General features: G+C 43.4%; 1 protein-coding gene across 1 annotated transcript in view; it reads right to left on the bottom strand.

The window, feature by feature from the left end:
* Positions 1–3,370: 3,370 nt before the first annotated feature.
* The window catches only part of cacna2d2a (calcium channel, voltage-dependent, alpha 2/delta subunit 2a), a 145,832-nt gene continuing 134,606 nt past the window's right edge, over positions 3,371–14,596 (bottom strand). Inside the window, exons 18-33 of the mRNA XM_080461153.1 lie at positions 12,186–12,244; positions 10,361–10,458; positions 9,557–9,647; positions 9,392–9,454; positions 9,138–9,325; positions 8,928–9,026; positions 8,617–8,708; positions 8,454–8,501; positions 7,621–7,692; positions 7,387–7,539; positions 7,249–7,301; positions 5,856–5,911; positions 5,399–5,522; positions 4,845–4,954; positions 4,463–4,545; positions 3,371–3,893 (exon numbers count right to left, since the gene is read on the bottom strand). Of these exons, the coding sequence (XP_080317279.1) occupies positions 3,771–3,893; positions 4,463–4,545; positions 4,845–4,954; positions 5,399–5,522; positions 5,856–5,911; positions 7,249–7,301; positions 7,387–7,539; positions 7,621–7,692; positions 8,454–8,501; positions 8,617–8,708; positions 8,928–9,026; positions 9,138–9,325; positions 9,392–9,454; positions 9,557–9,647; positions 10,361–10,458; positions 12,186–12,244 (1,512 nt within the window). The 3' untranslated portion in view covers positions 3,371–3,770. The remainder of the gene's footprint in view (positions 3,894–4,462; positions 4,546–4,844; positions 4,955–5,398; positions 5,523–5,855; positions 5,912–7,248; positions 7,302–7,386; positions 7,540–7,620; positions 7,693–8,453; positions 8,502–8,616; positions 8,709–8,927; positions 9,027–9,137; positions 9,326–9,391; positions 9,455–9,556; positions 9,648–10,360; positions 10,459–12,185; positions 12,245–14,596) is intronic.

Here is a 14,596-nt window from a genome sequence, read left to right as displayed (position 1 = left end):
TAAAACCCCAACTAAAAACACACCTGGTAGTGACGTCCTTGGCTGATTTCTGCCCGGTGTTTGACATCTCCCAGCTGGGCGTGAATAAGTATCATTACATGCTTGCTTTTCCTGTATATGTTAATGTGTGTGTATATGTGTGTGTGTGTGTGTGTGTGTGTGTGTCGCCGTGCTGCAGGTGCACTGAGTGTGGGTGTACACGTTTAGCTCAAGTGCGAGTGTCCGTGTGCGATACAGGAGCCAGGAAAGGAGAGGAAGTTGCAGGGGGTACATTTCCACAGGCACGTGTAGCGTTCATTTACAGACGGTGGAAAGTCGGGTAATACAGACAGACAGACAAGAGTTCCATGGCACGGGACAGAGACAAACCCATGCCAGAAAAGTGAAACTGCATTCAAGCGTCGCATGAGGTCCGCCGACTGCTTGTCGCAGAGTTACTGTGCCGGCATGATTTGTCAAAACCAAACAGAGTGAACGACTGTACAGAGTTCGTGGTCAAGGTTCAAACTGTGGCGGGAAATCCGTCCACCTGAGCCGTCGTACGGTGAGTTTTTTTGTTTTTGGGTGCGCGTGAGAACATTGAGGGTTGAAATGACTCCCGCCCTGCTTTCAGGCATCAAGACAAACGGCAATCGATCGACACCTGATCGTTTACGAGAAGTACAAATAACGAAGTCAGCCGGCGCTCACGATACTGCGCAACACACAGAAAATCCCAGGGGAGGGAGTATTTTTGGATCTGTATGTGTGTGTGTGTGTGTGTGTGAGAAAAGAGGGTACATGGGTGGGTATCAGAGCTCCGTACTGTGTAACACTAAGGCATTTAGAGAGGCTTTCTTAACTGTGTTGCATTTGAAACTGAAAATACTGAAGAACTACACATTCGATCCGACACCGCTGGGCTCCATACAGTCACATGCAGAAGTACGACCCAAAGAAAACATATCTGAGCAGTTAAACGTGGGATCCTCTCTGAAACTACCCCTCGCCAATAAAGGCGACCTTATCCGGGAAAGTAAAAAAGAAAAAAAAAAAGTAAAGGAGGTGGTTTGCTTCTGTGCCACACTCATTTCCAGACTACAGCTTTTTTTTAAAGGGCCAGGCACACATTCGGTTTATTGTCATTATCAACTGATGCATGAAATTGACATTAGAATATTTACACTTCTGCAGTCACTGCACACTATATTTGAAGGAATTAACATCAGATGTTCCAGATTAAATGTAAATTATAAAGACTTTGTAACAACTTTCAGGTTTGCTGTAGGTCTGGTGTTACTTTTGGACAGCGCAGGTATTTTCCCCGGAGTCGCTCTCTAATTGTGGAAACTTGCACTTCTGATTGTTATCTGAGCTATCTGCAGGTAGACTAATTTCTGCTCCCAACTTTCTGCCCAGTCTGATGGATTGTGAAAGAAGGGGCAATTATTGGAAATTGAAACCACTTGCAGAAACTTTAGCTCACATTTTTTAGACCATTTGGAAATCCTTGAGTGATGACCTAAATAAACTTGAACTATTTTAATAAAGGCTTTGGAATAATATGCAGGTTGGATCTGTCAATCCCTAAAACCTGGTTCTAATTATCTGCAGAGAATCTGAAAACTGTCACTGTAATCTAATTGTCTTCCACGATATTTCATGCGTCTAAATTACGAAGATATAAGTGTCATTTAAATGTGATTTGCTCCATAGTGCCACCTTGAGTCATTCTCACATAGTTTCAGAGAGGACTGAGTGTTTGGCGCTCCAAATACGTCTACAAAGACTTTCCTTGAGGCTTTTGCACACGTCCGTATAAAGATTCAAGCAGACTCTTACAGTAAAAACATGGATCTTTTTGTTTTCAGTAAAAATCCCTTTTTTTCCCCACAACACTGGATTTTTTTTCTGTTGCAAGACAGAAACAAGAAAAAAAAACAAAAAAAAGCAAACATCTCTCACAACGGTTGTCTTCCCAGACGCTCCACAGGACTCGCTTTTTTTTTTATTATTTTTTTTTACCCCCAACAAGACATTTCCTTTGAGGGTTTTCAACGCAAACACACACGCACACACTCACGCGCACACACACGATAGCAGTCAGGAGGCCCTAAAAACGCTCTATGGCCAGTTAAGTCGCTGTATACTGATAGTGTAGCTCTAAACACGGCTTTGTAGAGGGACGGTATAGCAGCTCCATACGGTGACAGCTCTGGAGCGGCACAGCAACACCAGCCGGGAGGGAAAATACATAAAGCCGAGTCAGTCAGCCTGACGGCGCCGTGTGAAGCTTCTTCTACAGCCGACAGGTTCAGTCTCCCGCAGCTTTATAAAGGTACTATACTGTAGCTCTACGACGGGTTCCAAAACAAAGTGCGTCAAGGCACTATGAAACAGAGCGGCTCTCTAAACATGGGAGTCTGAGTGACTTTTCACACTTGGTGACGCTCGGATGACGAACTGCGATGGATTACGACCAAAACTACTCCTGCACGCGATCACCATATTTAGGAAACGTTGATAAGCCCCTATCCCCCAGCAGCGAATGGTTTTTGAAATCTGAACAGCATCAGTCAAAGGTATTACAAGCCCCCCCACCCCGCATAAAGAAAAAGTTAAATGATTAACCTCAAGTCACCGATCCCAGAAGAAAGAAAGGAATCCACCTGGAGAGGACGAGGAGGGATGTGAGTGAAAACACTGTGCAACTGAAGTAAAGCACACATACTAACTGTGATTCGGAGCATTAGTGGGGGTCGACGGAGAAGCCTCATGACTATTGGCAGAAGTGAGTTTTCTCATCAGAGGGCACAGGGATTTGTTTGTTTTTTGTTGTTGTTTTTTTAAACCCGAGGTCAGAGGAGTCGATGGATCACAAAACAAGAACACGACATCGACGGGTGTTCCTGCAGCAACCCAACACAGATTCATATTTTTTTTAACAGCTGTCACCAGCCTGATATAGCAAATATGAGGAGAAATACTCGAAATGTGATTACCATCGTGTAATTACAATAATCCCCAGTGGACGTCTTTTAAAAGCATTAATCTGTAATTAGGAGCTGCACAGGATGAGTCAGCGTTCAGGCGCTGAGTGTCTCCTCTGCCTCTCACTGTTTATCCCAAATCTAAATCCATTTCCTCCTCATGTTTTGGCTATAAAAATAAGACCACATGAAAGTGAAAGTATATCTCATTTTGGCAAGTAGATATAGAGCATAAATTAATTCAACGTCTTTTTAAGTTAACATTTAACATCTTCCTTTTGAACTGAAACCCTAAAGATACTGGATGTTTGAAATACTCTTCACTTCAGCAGTTTATACTTGTTGACATGTTGTATACCCAACAGTTCTTTTTTTTTTTTTCCTTTCTTTTTTTTTTTTTCATGTAGTTTCTTTTAGGGAGGCTATAATCGGCTGAATGGTCCCGCAGCCTCGCTGGAGAGCCAAATGGCAGAGCGGTGAAACTCTGAGATGGAGGAGGAAGAGGAGGATGAGGAGTCCCGTCGTCTGTCTGAGGGACAGACGGAGGTGAAGGCGGGCAGACGGCCTCAGTTCTCCAGTCCGGCGGTTGTCACGAAGCGACACACACTGAAGCGAGCTGGGCGACGCGGCACTCAGGGCTTCCGACTGGCGGTGATTGGAAGTCCCATTATTACCTATTACTATACCAGGCGGGGGGGGGTGGTTGGCCGGGGGCATGGAGGCGTGGGGGTGACGGAGCGTTGTAGGACCGGAGAGAAGCTCAGGGGGGCCAAAAAGGAGGATTAGCGCCGGATGATGGAATTAGTGTAGTAGAGAGTGAAGGTGGGGACTGACCGCTGGATAAAGCAGAAGCAGCTGAATGAGCAATAAAGTATAAAGAGAAGGTCGGAAGGAGTGACCTCGTCCACAGTCCGATGTGTTCTCCTGCAACACAGAGTGTGGACAACATTACACCGCCGGTATTGACGACCATTCCTCTTCTAGTGTCGATTTGCCTTCATCTTAATATGTTCATATCTTCATCAAAATGGCTTGAATCACATCACACTCATCTCTGAGCCATAATATCAATACTCATGTCAATATAAACAGTATATATAAGAAAAATTGTATTAGAGGCAATTTTTAAATAACTTAACAAAAAGAGATATGAAAGAAAGACAGACAAGATATAAACAACAAATAAAAAAATATCCATTTGTGTTTGAAAGATAGTTTCCTTCTTGTAACAAGGATTTTTGGGGGAAATAATCTTATAACATTGTAAAGCCTGATTTCCTTTTTAAATGGTGCAACATTGGTAAACTACATGCATTTGTGGGATGAGCAGCGGAGCCAAACCTTTTGTGCATAGCTGCATACATCTGGGTGTATAATAGCTATCTTCAAGGCTATTTATTGAACAGAAACACTGATAAGTTTCTAATATGTGTGAAACTAAGTGGGTAAATGTTTGAAAGCCTGTTTGTTTTCCCCGGGCGACTGTGGCTTACAGTGATGTTATTGTCGAAGCAGGTGGAGGGTCCTTTTCGATAGCGCGCCACAGTCAATTCTTTACATGGATTATCCTCCTTGACTGAAAATAGACTCAATTAAAGAAAATTAAAATCCATTGAAGCTCTGCTTTTTCATCATTTCTCATCATCCGCCTGCACAGTGATTCATCACGCAGCCCAACAGATGCGAACAGGCTGGCCACATTTCACACCGTCGTGATAGAAAATAACATGACGAAAAATGATTGTGAAACGATTGTATTTCCACCGGTACTGCAGTAAGTCTGCAGATTAAAGAGTGTGTCTTCTTCTTCATTTTATTTTATTTTTTTTTGTTTTGTTTTGCGCGGCAGCTGGTGCACATTGTGAACAAGGATACACTCCTCCTCCTCCTGGGAGAGCTTCTCTATCTCGCAGGTGTCGCATGGCATCTTTTCTGCTACCACAAACAGCAAGTTGGTGTTGTTTATCCTCTTGGCATGGATCAGCCTGCAGAGAGAGAGAGAGAGAGAGAGAGAGAGAGAGAGAGAGAGAGAGAGAGAGAGAGAGAGAGAGAGCTCCCGTCAACAAGCCCTCTCTGTTCACTTGCATCACAGACTCATTTGCTAATGGATCAGCAAGATTCATGAGACAGTCTTATAAGGCTCATTTAGCCAATGATATGACCATTTCATTAAAGAAGATGCGGGTTAATCATCGGCGGAGTTTATTAACTCCAACAGAAAGACGAATCTGTCCTGCTAACTGTGTCTGTGTAAGGGCACAAATCTCTGTGATGTTTATGTGCCAGCACAAGTGTGTGCCATTATCTGTGTGTGTGTGTGTGTGTGTGTGTGTGTGTGTGTGTGTGTGTGTGTGTGTGTGTGTGTGTGTGTGTGTGTGTGTGTGTGTGTGTGTGTGTGTGTGTGAGTGTGTGTGTGTGTGTGTACAGACCTTGAGCAGTTGCCACAGTCTTGCAGTATGTTGTAGGAGCTGCTGAGATTACTTAAGTAGTACTGGGTCTGGATCATTACACAGCTCCTCTCTTTAGAGTCAAATCCCTCCGCGTCCACCTCATCTGCAGTGTCACCAGGAGCACAGACAGATAGGAAACGCTTTAGACGATAAACAACATCCCGACACTGACTGCTACGCACGGGGACGTGCATCTATACAGAGCCTGGGAAAAGCAGTAAAAATCGTCTCCACTACTTCCTTCACATGCTTGGAATATAAAGCTGGTGTTAATGAATTACAGGGACCACACAAAAGCCCTGATTTCTCATTCCAGGACTTCCAGGCTTTTAATCACTCCTGAGTTTTACAATGGAAAAGTGTAACAGACCAGAAAACTTGCACCCCCCCCCCACACACACACACACACCCCTGAAACCCTCCTGCTTTCACCCACCTGTGACAAACCAGCTGTGATATGCCAGCCCGTATATAAACTGCTGGAACAAAGACCTGCAGGGACAAGGGGTGAAATTGAGGATTTGTAAATTCAATACATCAGGCCCACAGGTTAATGCAATGTATCTTTCACAGAATATAAGACTGTGCAGCGGCTCTGCGGGCCCTCTGAACGTCAAAGAGTCAGCCCATCAGTCAAGAAGCTCCTTATATCGTCAGTCCAGTCACTGCGTCTCAATTAAGAGACATTATCTCACACTCGGCGCTGCACAACAACAGTGCGGACGGCTATAAAATTCTACAAACCAAGTGTAAATTATGCAACAACAAAAACAGCTGGGATGGAAATTGAGGGCAGTGCAGAGCAGCTCACTGCTTTCTGCTTCTCTCTGAACTCTCAGCTGCAGAAGTGCATCCGGAGACATACCTGATAAAATAAACCAGATAGAAAACCTTCTGCCGTTCAGTCAGCTGATGGTGAGATATACGCGATTTTTAAGACCGAACTACGATCAGGAAGCATTTCAGTGTATCTGCAGAAGTGAATTTCACAGCACACATGATTGTAGGTGACGGGTTAATAAGCGCAGCGAGGTGGGATTGCTGCTTCTTCTGCTTTGATTTGCTGCTTTCTGCTAAAAAAAAGTTGAAGCTGAACAAGCTTTATTTTTTTTTTGTGCCGAGTAAAGTGTTTGAAGACAGAACAGACAGTACAGATGCTGTTAACGGTCTAAATGATCATCATCTGCCTGCTAGATTGCAGGCTTTCATGGCAGTGTGGTGTCTCTCTGGGTCCTTCCCTCTATTTTTGTAAAAAAATATACTTCTTAAAGAGGAAGGCGCATCACCCTGGGTACTGCAAGACACTAATGCACAGACCTACGATGTCCAATTTTGTTTTGAAAAAAAAACACTACTACTATGGTGCAGTGCAGAGGTATACGTTTTATCCAGCTCCGCTTAAATATAAATACATCTTGTAATAAAAAAAGAAATTTGAGTATGTTTTGACTGATAATGGTGATTTCAAATTTAATATTCCAACATCGTGAACGGAACAAACATGACTTATGCAATAATATGTTCACTAATGCTGAGTAATTTCCTAAATACTTTGTTGGATAGTCATTGCTCTGTTGTTGTTTTTTTTTTTTTTTTTACATAAATCACAAAAAAATTGTCCTAACTATATAAAAAAAAAAAATCCTCCAGTAAACTCAATTAAAAAACAGGATCATGAAGAATTAGAAGAACATGTAGAAGAAATGCTTACTCAGCAGTCACACCAATAACAATGTACTTTTGTGTATTTCTGTGTGGTTGTCAAAGTACTTCTTCAGATATACCCTGACACACAATATATATGACATGAATATAATATTGCGACTGACCATGCAGCGGCCGATGTCCACCAGGCTATGTTCACAAAATCTGCAATGGTGGGCTGGAGACAGAGAGGAAAAACATGAAAAACACGTGGATCTTCTCTTTAGTCTGTATTGTTCCAGTGATGAGAGTTTTCTCCTCACCACAAACACTCCTCTGGGCGCAGCTCCGGCTTCACTGTTCGGAATGCGCTCACACACCGACTGGTAATCAAACGACTGCTTCCGGTTGTAGAAGGAGTTGTTGTAGAGCGCGTGCATCAAGTAAGGGTCCACGTCGCTGAAGAACATCCCCACCTGCGGCGGGGAAACACCGGTCAGGCTCATCGGCAGCGGACAAATCCACAGTGAAATCAAAACGGGATGAGTCAATCTGACCTTGTTCCAGTCCTCTTTCTGATTGGACATAATGAGGAATCCACCGTCGTCTATGAGATAACAGAGGAGGTCCTGCACACAGACACAGAGCGTGAGCTGGAAGCACGTGCATAAAGTGCTGCTGAGCAAAACAAATTCAACAAAGGTGACATATTGTGATCATTTTCAGAGGCTGCGACTGGAGTAGAGCGGTTTTTCATCATCACAGTCACCCATTCATCTCACGGTAACCCCTTAACCCCCGTGGCCACATGGGCAGCCTGGCACCAACCCCGGCCCGGCCGACAGTTTCTAATGCATGTCTGATGAATGCCCACATGCTTGTTTCATCTGGCCGCACAGCTTCTGTTGAGACTGTAATTATAAAAAAGTGATGAATACCATCAGACGGGAGCCGTGTCACTCTTGGAACGCTACAAATTGCTGATGTACAAGCGACGGTTCTCAATTCGTCGTGTCCGGTCTGCCCCCTGGCTGCAGGTCTCCGCTCACTCCAGTGTAAATGTTTTATGTTTGTCCTGTCTGGTATGTAAATGACACACCGTCCTGTCTGGATCCCTTCTGTCCTCATCCATATCATATCTATTTTCAAATTAGCAATTTAAATAAAAAAAAAATTTTTTAAATACTAGTACGAACCATTGAATGCTTGTAATTTGACACCAGTCTCACTGTTTTAGTTTGCACCGCTAAGATTGCAGAGGAAAAATAGAAATTCTAATAGAAATTAGAGTTTACCATCCAAACCCAGCGTTGTGAATGCTTGATGGTATTCCCACAATCTGTTTGTAAAAGAATAATAATTCATTTTCATAGTCATCATAGATGCTCACGTCACTGTTGGCTTCACAGTCCATCTCACAGCCTCTGTTTGGTCCACACTGTCACAGAGAAACATACAAAGTCAGCAAGTCAGGAAAAGACAAATAAAAAAACTTAATTCACACGCACACACGCACGCACGCACGCACGCACACACACACACACACACACTACCGTATTTGAGCCTTGTCGGTTGTCTGTATGGTTGCTGGCAAGAATCTTGAACTTATCGGTCCAGGCTTCAAGGTCCAGTTTCACCCCAACAACTGACAGAAAGAAAAGTTTAAGAAGAAGAAAAAAAAAGTACCTGAACAGATTAAAAGAGCCGATAATAAACATGCAGGTTCACATGTTGAACGCGGAGCGCGACTCCTCACAAAGAGACAAACAGACGTGTAGTAATCTTTGACTCGCTCTCACACATTTTCATTACATATATTTATAATTACGAGGACTTTTTTTTTTAATCATAGAAGTGAATCCACCTGCAGGTTTGATGGTCTTCCCTCCAACTGTAATGTCAACAGCCGTGCTGACCAGAACCCCTATGGTGTCGTTTTCTGGGTTCAGCAGCTCGTCCCTGGCTACGAGCGTGAGACAAACAAAAGAGCCAGGAAGGAGGTTACAAACAAAGAAACACCCCATTACTAGGCTCCGTGTGAGTTATACGCGGGGAGACTAAGAGCATCACTCACCTGTTCGATAAGGCGCTCGGAAGATGTAGCCCTTGTTGTCGAGGCTGCGGCGGTAATAGCTGGCATTAAACGGCTCAGGGTCTTCCTCCCAGGTTTCCGCAGCCCTAAGATTTAAGACCGCAGATAACAGACTAGTAAATTTCTGATGCACAAGCTCTCCACTGTTCCTGTGTTTGTACTGCATGCCACTTTAGGAGATCAAAGTAAGAGACATGAGAGTCCGGACACAAAGCCTTGATGAAGAGTGCTCTTACTTGTTGGGAAACACTCTCGTTACGCCTCCGTCCGTCGCAGCAAACACGGCCAGAAAGCCATATCTAAATGTCAGGAAGGAGAAAAGACGGGGACAGACTTCAGAACACCGGTCCAAACCTAAAAATTACATTTCGTCCCCGCGATGACTGGCCGATCGCACTCACGTATTCAAATCTTTGTTCTTCCACACTTTGTCCACCAGCTGTCTGATGATGCCGGTGTCCAGGATGAGGTTGTGAAGAAGCAAATTGTCACCTAAGGGGGGGGGGGGGGGGGGGGGGGGGGGGTGTCCATGGCAGCAAAAATGATTTTTTAAAAGCCACTCATTTAATATACACCTGAAGACACAACATGCAAATGAATACAGAATTTAAAAGACTAAACTTTAAGTTGTTTAATTTGATTTTGTTGAGAGACTTTTTTTGTGGCACAATATTTTAACTGAAATCTACAGCAAATCTGTTTGGATTATAAAGGCAGCAGGGTGAGGCATGAAGGATTAACTTAGAATCAACAGTGTTTTGACCAAATAAAGAAAATACTGTCCAGTTTCAAAGAGCTGATAACATCTTTAGTATATAATATAAAGGAGTTACATAAAACAATTACTACACAGAGGACACATGATAGTTGTATTGGATGCTTTCTTTTTCTTTTTTACGTGAATAATTGAAAAATATCACCACATTTAATAATTTAAAATCAACTTTGTTAGACCTACAGTGCTTACGTTGCCTTTGAAAAGATCAACCTACTACTTTTCTAACACCTCATTCACTCGGACTAGACTACTCCTTCATGTGCCTGTCTGATAAAACAAATACAACTTAGATGAGAAAGTGCAGAATCTAAAAGTTGGACGACGGCCTCGACAGACCGATTCCACTGACCGTTTTGACTTGTGCCTGAAATCTAAAGCCACGAGTTTAGTCCCACAATGTGCATTTCGAGAAATGATACGGACTCACATTGTTTGGAATCTGGTGTCACTTTCTCCATTAGAGCAATGAAGTTGAGCAGGAACTCTGTGTTGTTGCTGGACAGTTCCAGATCATTGCAGTATTCCCTGGAGAACAGGCGACACATTTTCAACTCAGAACGGGGAAGTGAAGACAAACCTCTCTCGCCAAGCGCTTAAACTCCACGTCAAAACGTCCTTTATGGAGGGAGACGCGACACGAGGTAGAGACACATGAACACGTTCACGCAGTGCTGGGCGCTTGTCGTGTGCGTGTCGCAAAAGCATCCATCACTGCTGTTGGTCAAAAACAAAATGAGAGCTGGACCGCAGAGTAGAGCTCAGCCATGACAGGGACAGAGAAACTTCATCCATTGTTCACAATTCAGGTTGCACTCAGACACCACGACGGTCCGATAATAAAACAGTACATGCAGAGCATTTGATTGATTCTTACTTGCATAAATGAATGTTTTTGTTTGTTTATTTCTTTGTGGCTTAAATACATACTATACTATACTATACTATACTATACAAAAGCAAACAACCACTAAATGCATTTGTAGAAGTTAAACATGCAGCAGTAGCATATTAGCTGCATGCAGATGAAGTTTGACCTACTTTGTTGTGACCGGGGTCATTTAAAAAAAATATTTAGCATAAAATACAAAAATATAATTCATTGAGGTGTTAAGAATTTGCTCCTGTACCTACACCAATATCTGAAAACAAGCAAACAAAAACATCCAAACAAACAAACAAAAAAAGGCATGAAATGAATATTGAATCGTGCAACTCAATATCACAAGAAACACACTTCAAGAAAGAAAAAAAAAAAAAAAAAGGAATAGGGAACCGAAACGTGGAGCGGAGACAAAACAAGCAAACACATCATTGTGCATCAAAAAAGATGTGAAGATCAGAACCAAAACGACAAACAAACAACTGATGACCATTAAGGACAGCAAGCATTCACACAGGGCTACCTGGGAGCAATGAATACATGTCCTTCAGACTCAAAACTGTTTGGCAGCAGTGATTCAAAATCTGCAACAGAAAGGGGAAGATTATTGGGGAGGAGCGGTGGGCAGAGCAGTGGGGAGTTGTGGGTAAACAGCAGCTGTTCTTCAGAGGTGCGGGGACGGAGAAGGGACTTTACCATAGCAACACTGAGGTATCATGGGAACACTAGCGTTAGCCAATATGGTGCCTCAAAAGGAACCTGACTCTTAATGAACCACTGCTTTTTACTTCACAAGCACTCACGACTTCCGCTATGCTTTTTGTTCTTTTGCCAGCAAAACATTTTCCGATGGTTTTTCCCAGTTTCGCTCTAACTCGTTTCGGACGTCTGAGAACTGACTTCAGAGACGTGGTTTGTCGGGAAGCAAGTTCTCAGACAGATTTTCCACGTGAGTGCTGTTGGATCAGGCAGGCATCAACATGGCCAACTATTGCGAGGGGGTGGGGGTGGGGTGGGTGAAGGTCCCGATGGAAGTGGTCACCCCTCAGACTGGCAGAGGAGAGGACTCAGAGAGACACACAATCGGAGGAGATGCATTGCATTGTGAAGGGCATTTTGAAGGGCAACGTCAGTTCATGGATCACAGACAAGGCAGTACACAGAATATCAACCGTGGTAGGAAAAAAAAAAAATAAATAAATAAAAAAAATCCTCGATCAGACGAGTCTGCGATAAATCCAACATGTCATTTTCTCATAATGTCAGTACCTGTAACTGTGTACAGAGGAGGAATTTTATTCAAACAGCTAGAAATAGAGTGCCCAGGTAGTTTTCCGCCCACAATGCCATGCACATCCGGGGTCAGGTTTACTGATGAAGCTTTGGGTCGTGCCCCTGGCGGTCTGAGGGGTGAGGAGGGAGGGAGACAAGCTGATGGAGACAGGGAGGACAGAGGGACGACATAGGAGTCAGGTGCCGTGCCGAGCGGCACCCCGACACCTGACAACATGGGAGGACCTGGGTGGGCCGGCCTGGAGGGTCAGTCTGCAGGCTGAGGTGGATCCAGCTCAGGAGGAGCTAGCTCACAAACAACAACTGTGTCGTTTATATGGAGGAAGATAAAGCTATGGCTATGAGCAAAATAAAATGACTACAGGAGATTTATTATGTGAACACTAAGTATCAAGCATGTGCTCATCTATTGCTCATATATTGTCATGAGTAAAATGTGACATTAGAAGAAGATCTGTGTGTCATCCAGGAATAAAATGCTACGAGTTAAAAATGACAAATCTCTAGAACTGTGAGAGAATAGATCTGCCAGAAACTGATCTACCTGAGTCAAAAAAGAGGGATTAATCAAACTTATCTGTCAGTGCCTGTGGCCCTAATGTGAGAATAGGTAAAGACAATTGTGAAGTTATGACACTGTAAGAAAAAGACAGAAAGGGGAAGATGAGAGAGTGAGAGAGAAATGGAGAGAAATATGGTTCCAGGAATGTGAAAAGAAGTGAAAGAGAGAAAGAAAGAGGCAAGACAACTCAGTTCGGAGCTATCTAAAGAGGGGAAAGGGTTGAGGTGAGGAAGGAAAAAGACAAGTTTTAACAGAAAACATGAATATCTGTCTTCGTCAGGTGTGTTAGGCTTTAAACCTTTTTTTTTTTTTTTTTTGCTTTTGGAGCAGGAGTTATGTGGGGAGGAAGGGGAGTTTGGGGACTGGAGGAGCCATTGTGAGAGATGTGAGATCTGAGCTGCAGCGAGAGGGTGAGGAGAAAGAGGGATTGATAAAGCAAGAGGGGGAGGGGAGAAAAAGAGGAAATAAAGGAGGAAATCCTGAAGGCAAGACGGACAGGAACAGAGGCAAGCAGGCTGGGACAGGTGAGGGAAGGAAGAAGGGAGCAGCAGGAGGAGGAGGAGGAGGAGGAGGAGGAGGAGGAGGAGGAGGAGGAAGCGGTAGGAAGAAGGAAGTAAAAGTAGGGAACGTGGACCAATATGGAGTATACTTGCCACTTGTCACTGTGTGGATCCATCAGAGAAGGAGTGAGCAAGAAAAGAAACAGGGGATCGGGTGGGAAGGGGGGGATCACAGACAATATTTTATTCAATTACTGTTTGAATAAAAATATTGTTTTTTTTTCTTGAAAGAAATAAACCAATTAAAGTCAAACAAGACAGGAGAGAAAAAAGAAAATGAAGAGCAAACATCTTATTTGCAGGAGCAAACGAGGAAACGGAAGACCAACGGAAGAAAGGAAAAATAAACTGGGTAATCCAGGAAAAGAAAAGAGAAACAGTAAAGACAAAAACGAGTAACTGTAAGAGATAACGTGGCAGAACGGAAAAAAAAAAAAGAAGAGAGAAAATAATCAAATGCACTGAGGAAAAACGGGGGAGTAACAAGGTCTGGACAAAGTAAGAATGAGAGAGACAACATGTGTCTCCATTCAGACCCACAAAAAAAAAAAAAAAAAAACCTCCCACAATTGATAAGCCAGTATCCCCGGCCATGTGGGAGTTTATCTGTCGAATGATTCCAAAGCTGAGAAACGTCTCAAACAGAAAGAAGAACAATCACACACACATAACAGAAGAAATAAAAAAAAAATAAAAATAAAAATCTCAAAATCATAGAAACTCATCATAAGGAGTGAAAAGCATGCGAGTTTTCACAGCTTTTTCAGAACATCAAATACTTTAAACACAGACGCTTCAGAATCATTTCTTCGGTGGAGAAGAGGCGAGAGCATTTGGCAAAAAAAATAATAGCACAGAGGTCACCATTATTTTCACCTGAGTAACACAGTAAAACCACAGCTTTCACCTTTCTGTCAGTTCAGTCATTTTTTTCTTCAGCCAGTGTGAAGAAAAAACATCACCGTTTTTTTTTTTTCTTTTCTTTCTTTTTTTTTTTTTTTTTTACACCACAGAATGAAGACAGGAGGGAACAGGGGCAAAAGAGGAGTCGGGGGGGACTCAGGTATGATCCTGCCTATCCGGGGCAAAGAGGAGGGAGAAGGGGAAGAGTAAAAGGATGCGGGGCGGGGCGGGTGGCGCCGCTCGCACACTCCCTACGATGATGTTGGAGACCCGGCGCTCATGACTGAATAAGAGTGTTCATATTTGGGAGAGAGAGAGAGAGAGAGAGAGAGAGAGAGAGAGAGAGACAGAGGAGAACAGAGAGAGCTGAGAGAGAGAGAGAGAGAGAGAGCGCGCAAAGGATGCTGGGTATTCCCGAAGGTACTTACACTGCACCTGAAGGATCTGGTCACTTAAGTTGGCCTT

Source organism: Lipophrys pholis (assembly GCF_963383615.2).
Source record: "Lipophrys pholis genome assembly, chromosome: 4".
Lineage (NCBI taxonomy): Eukaryota > Metazoa > Chordata > Actinopteri > Blenniiformes > Blenniidae > Lipophrys > Lipophrys pholis.
This window is presented reverse-complemented; position numbering and strand designations above follow the sequence as displayed.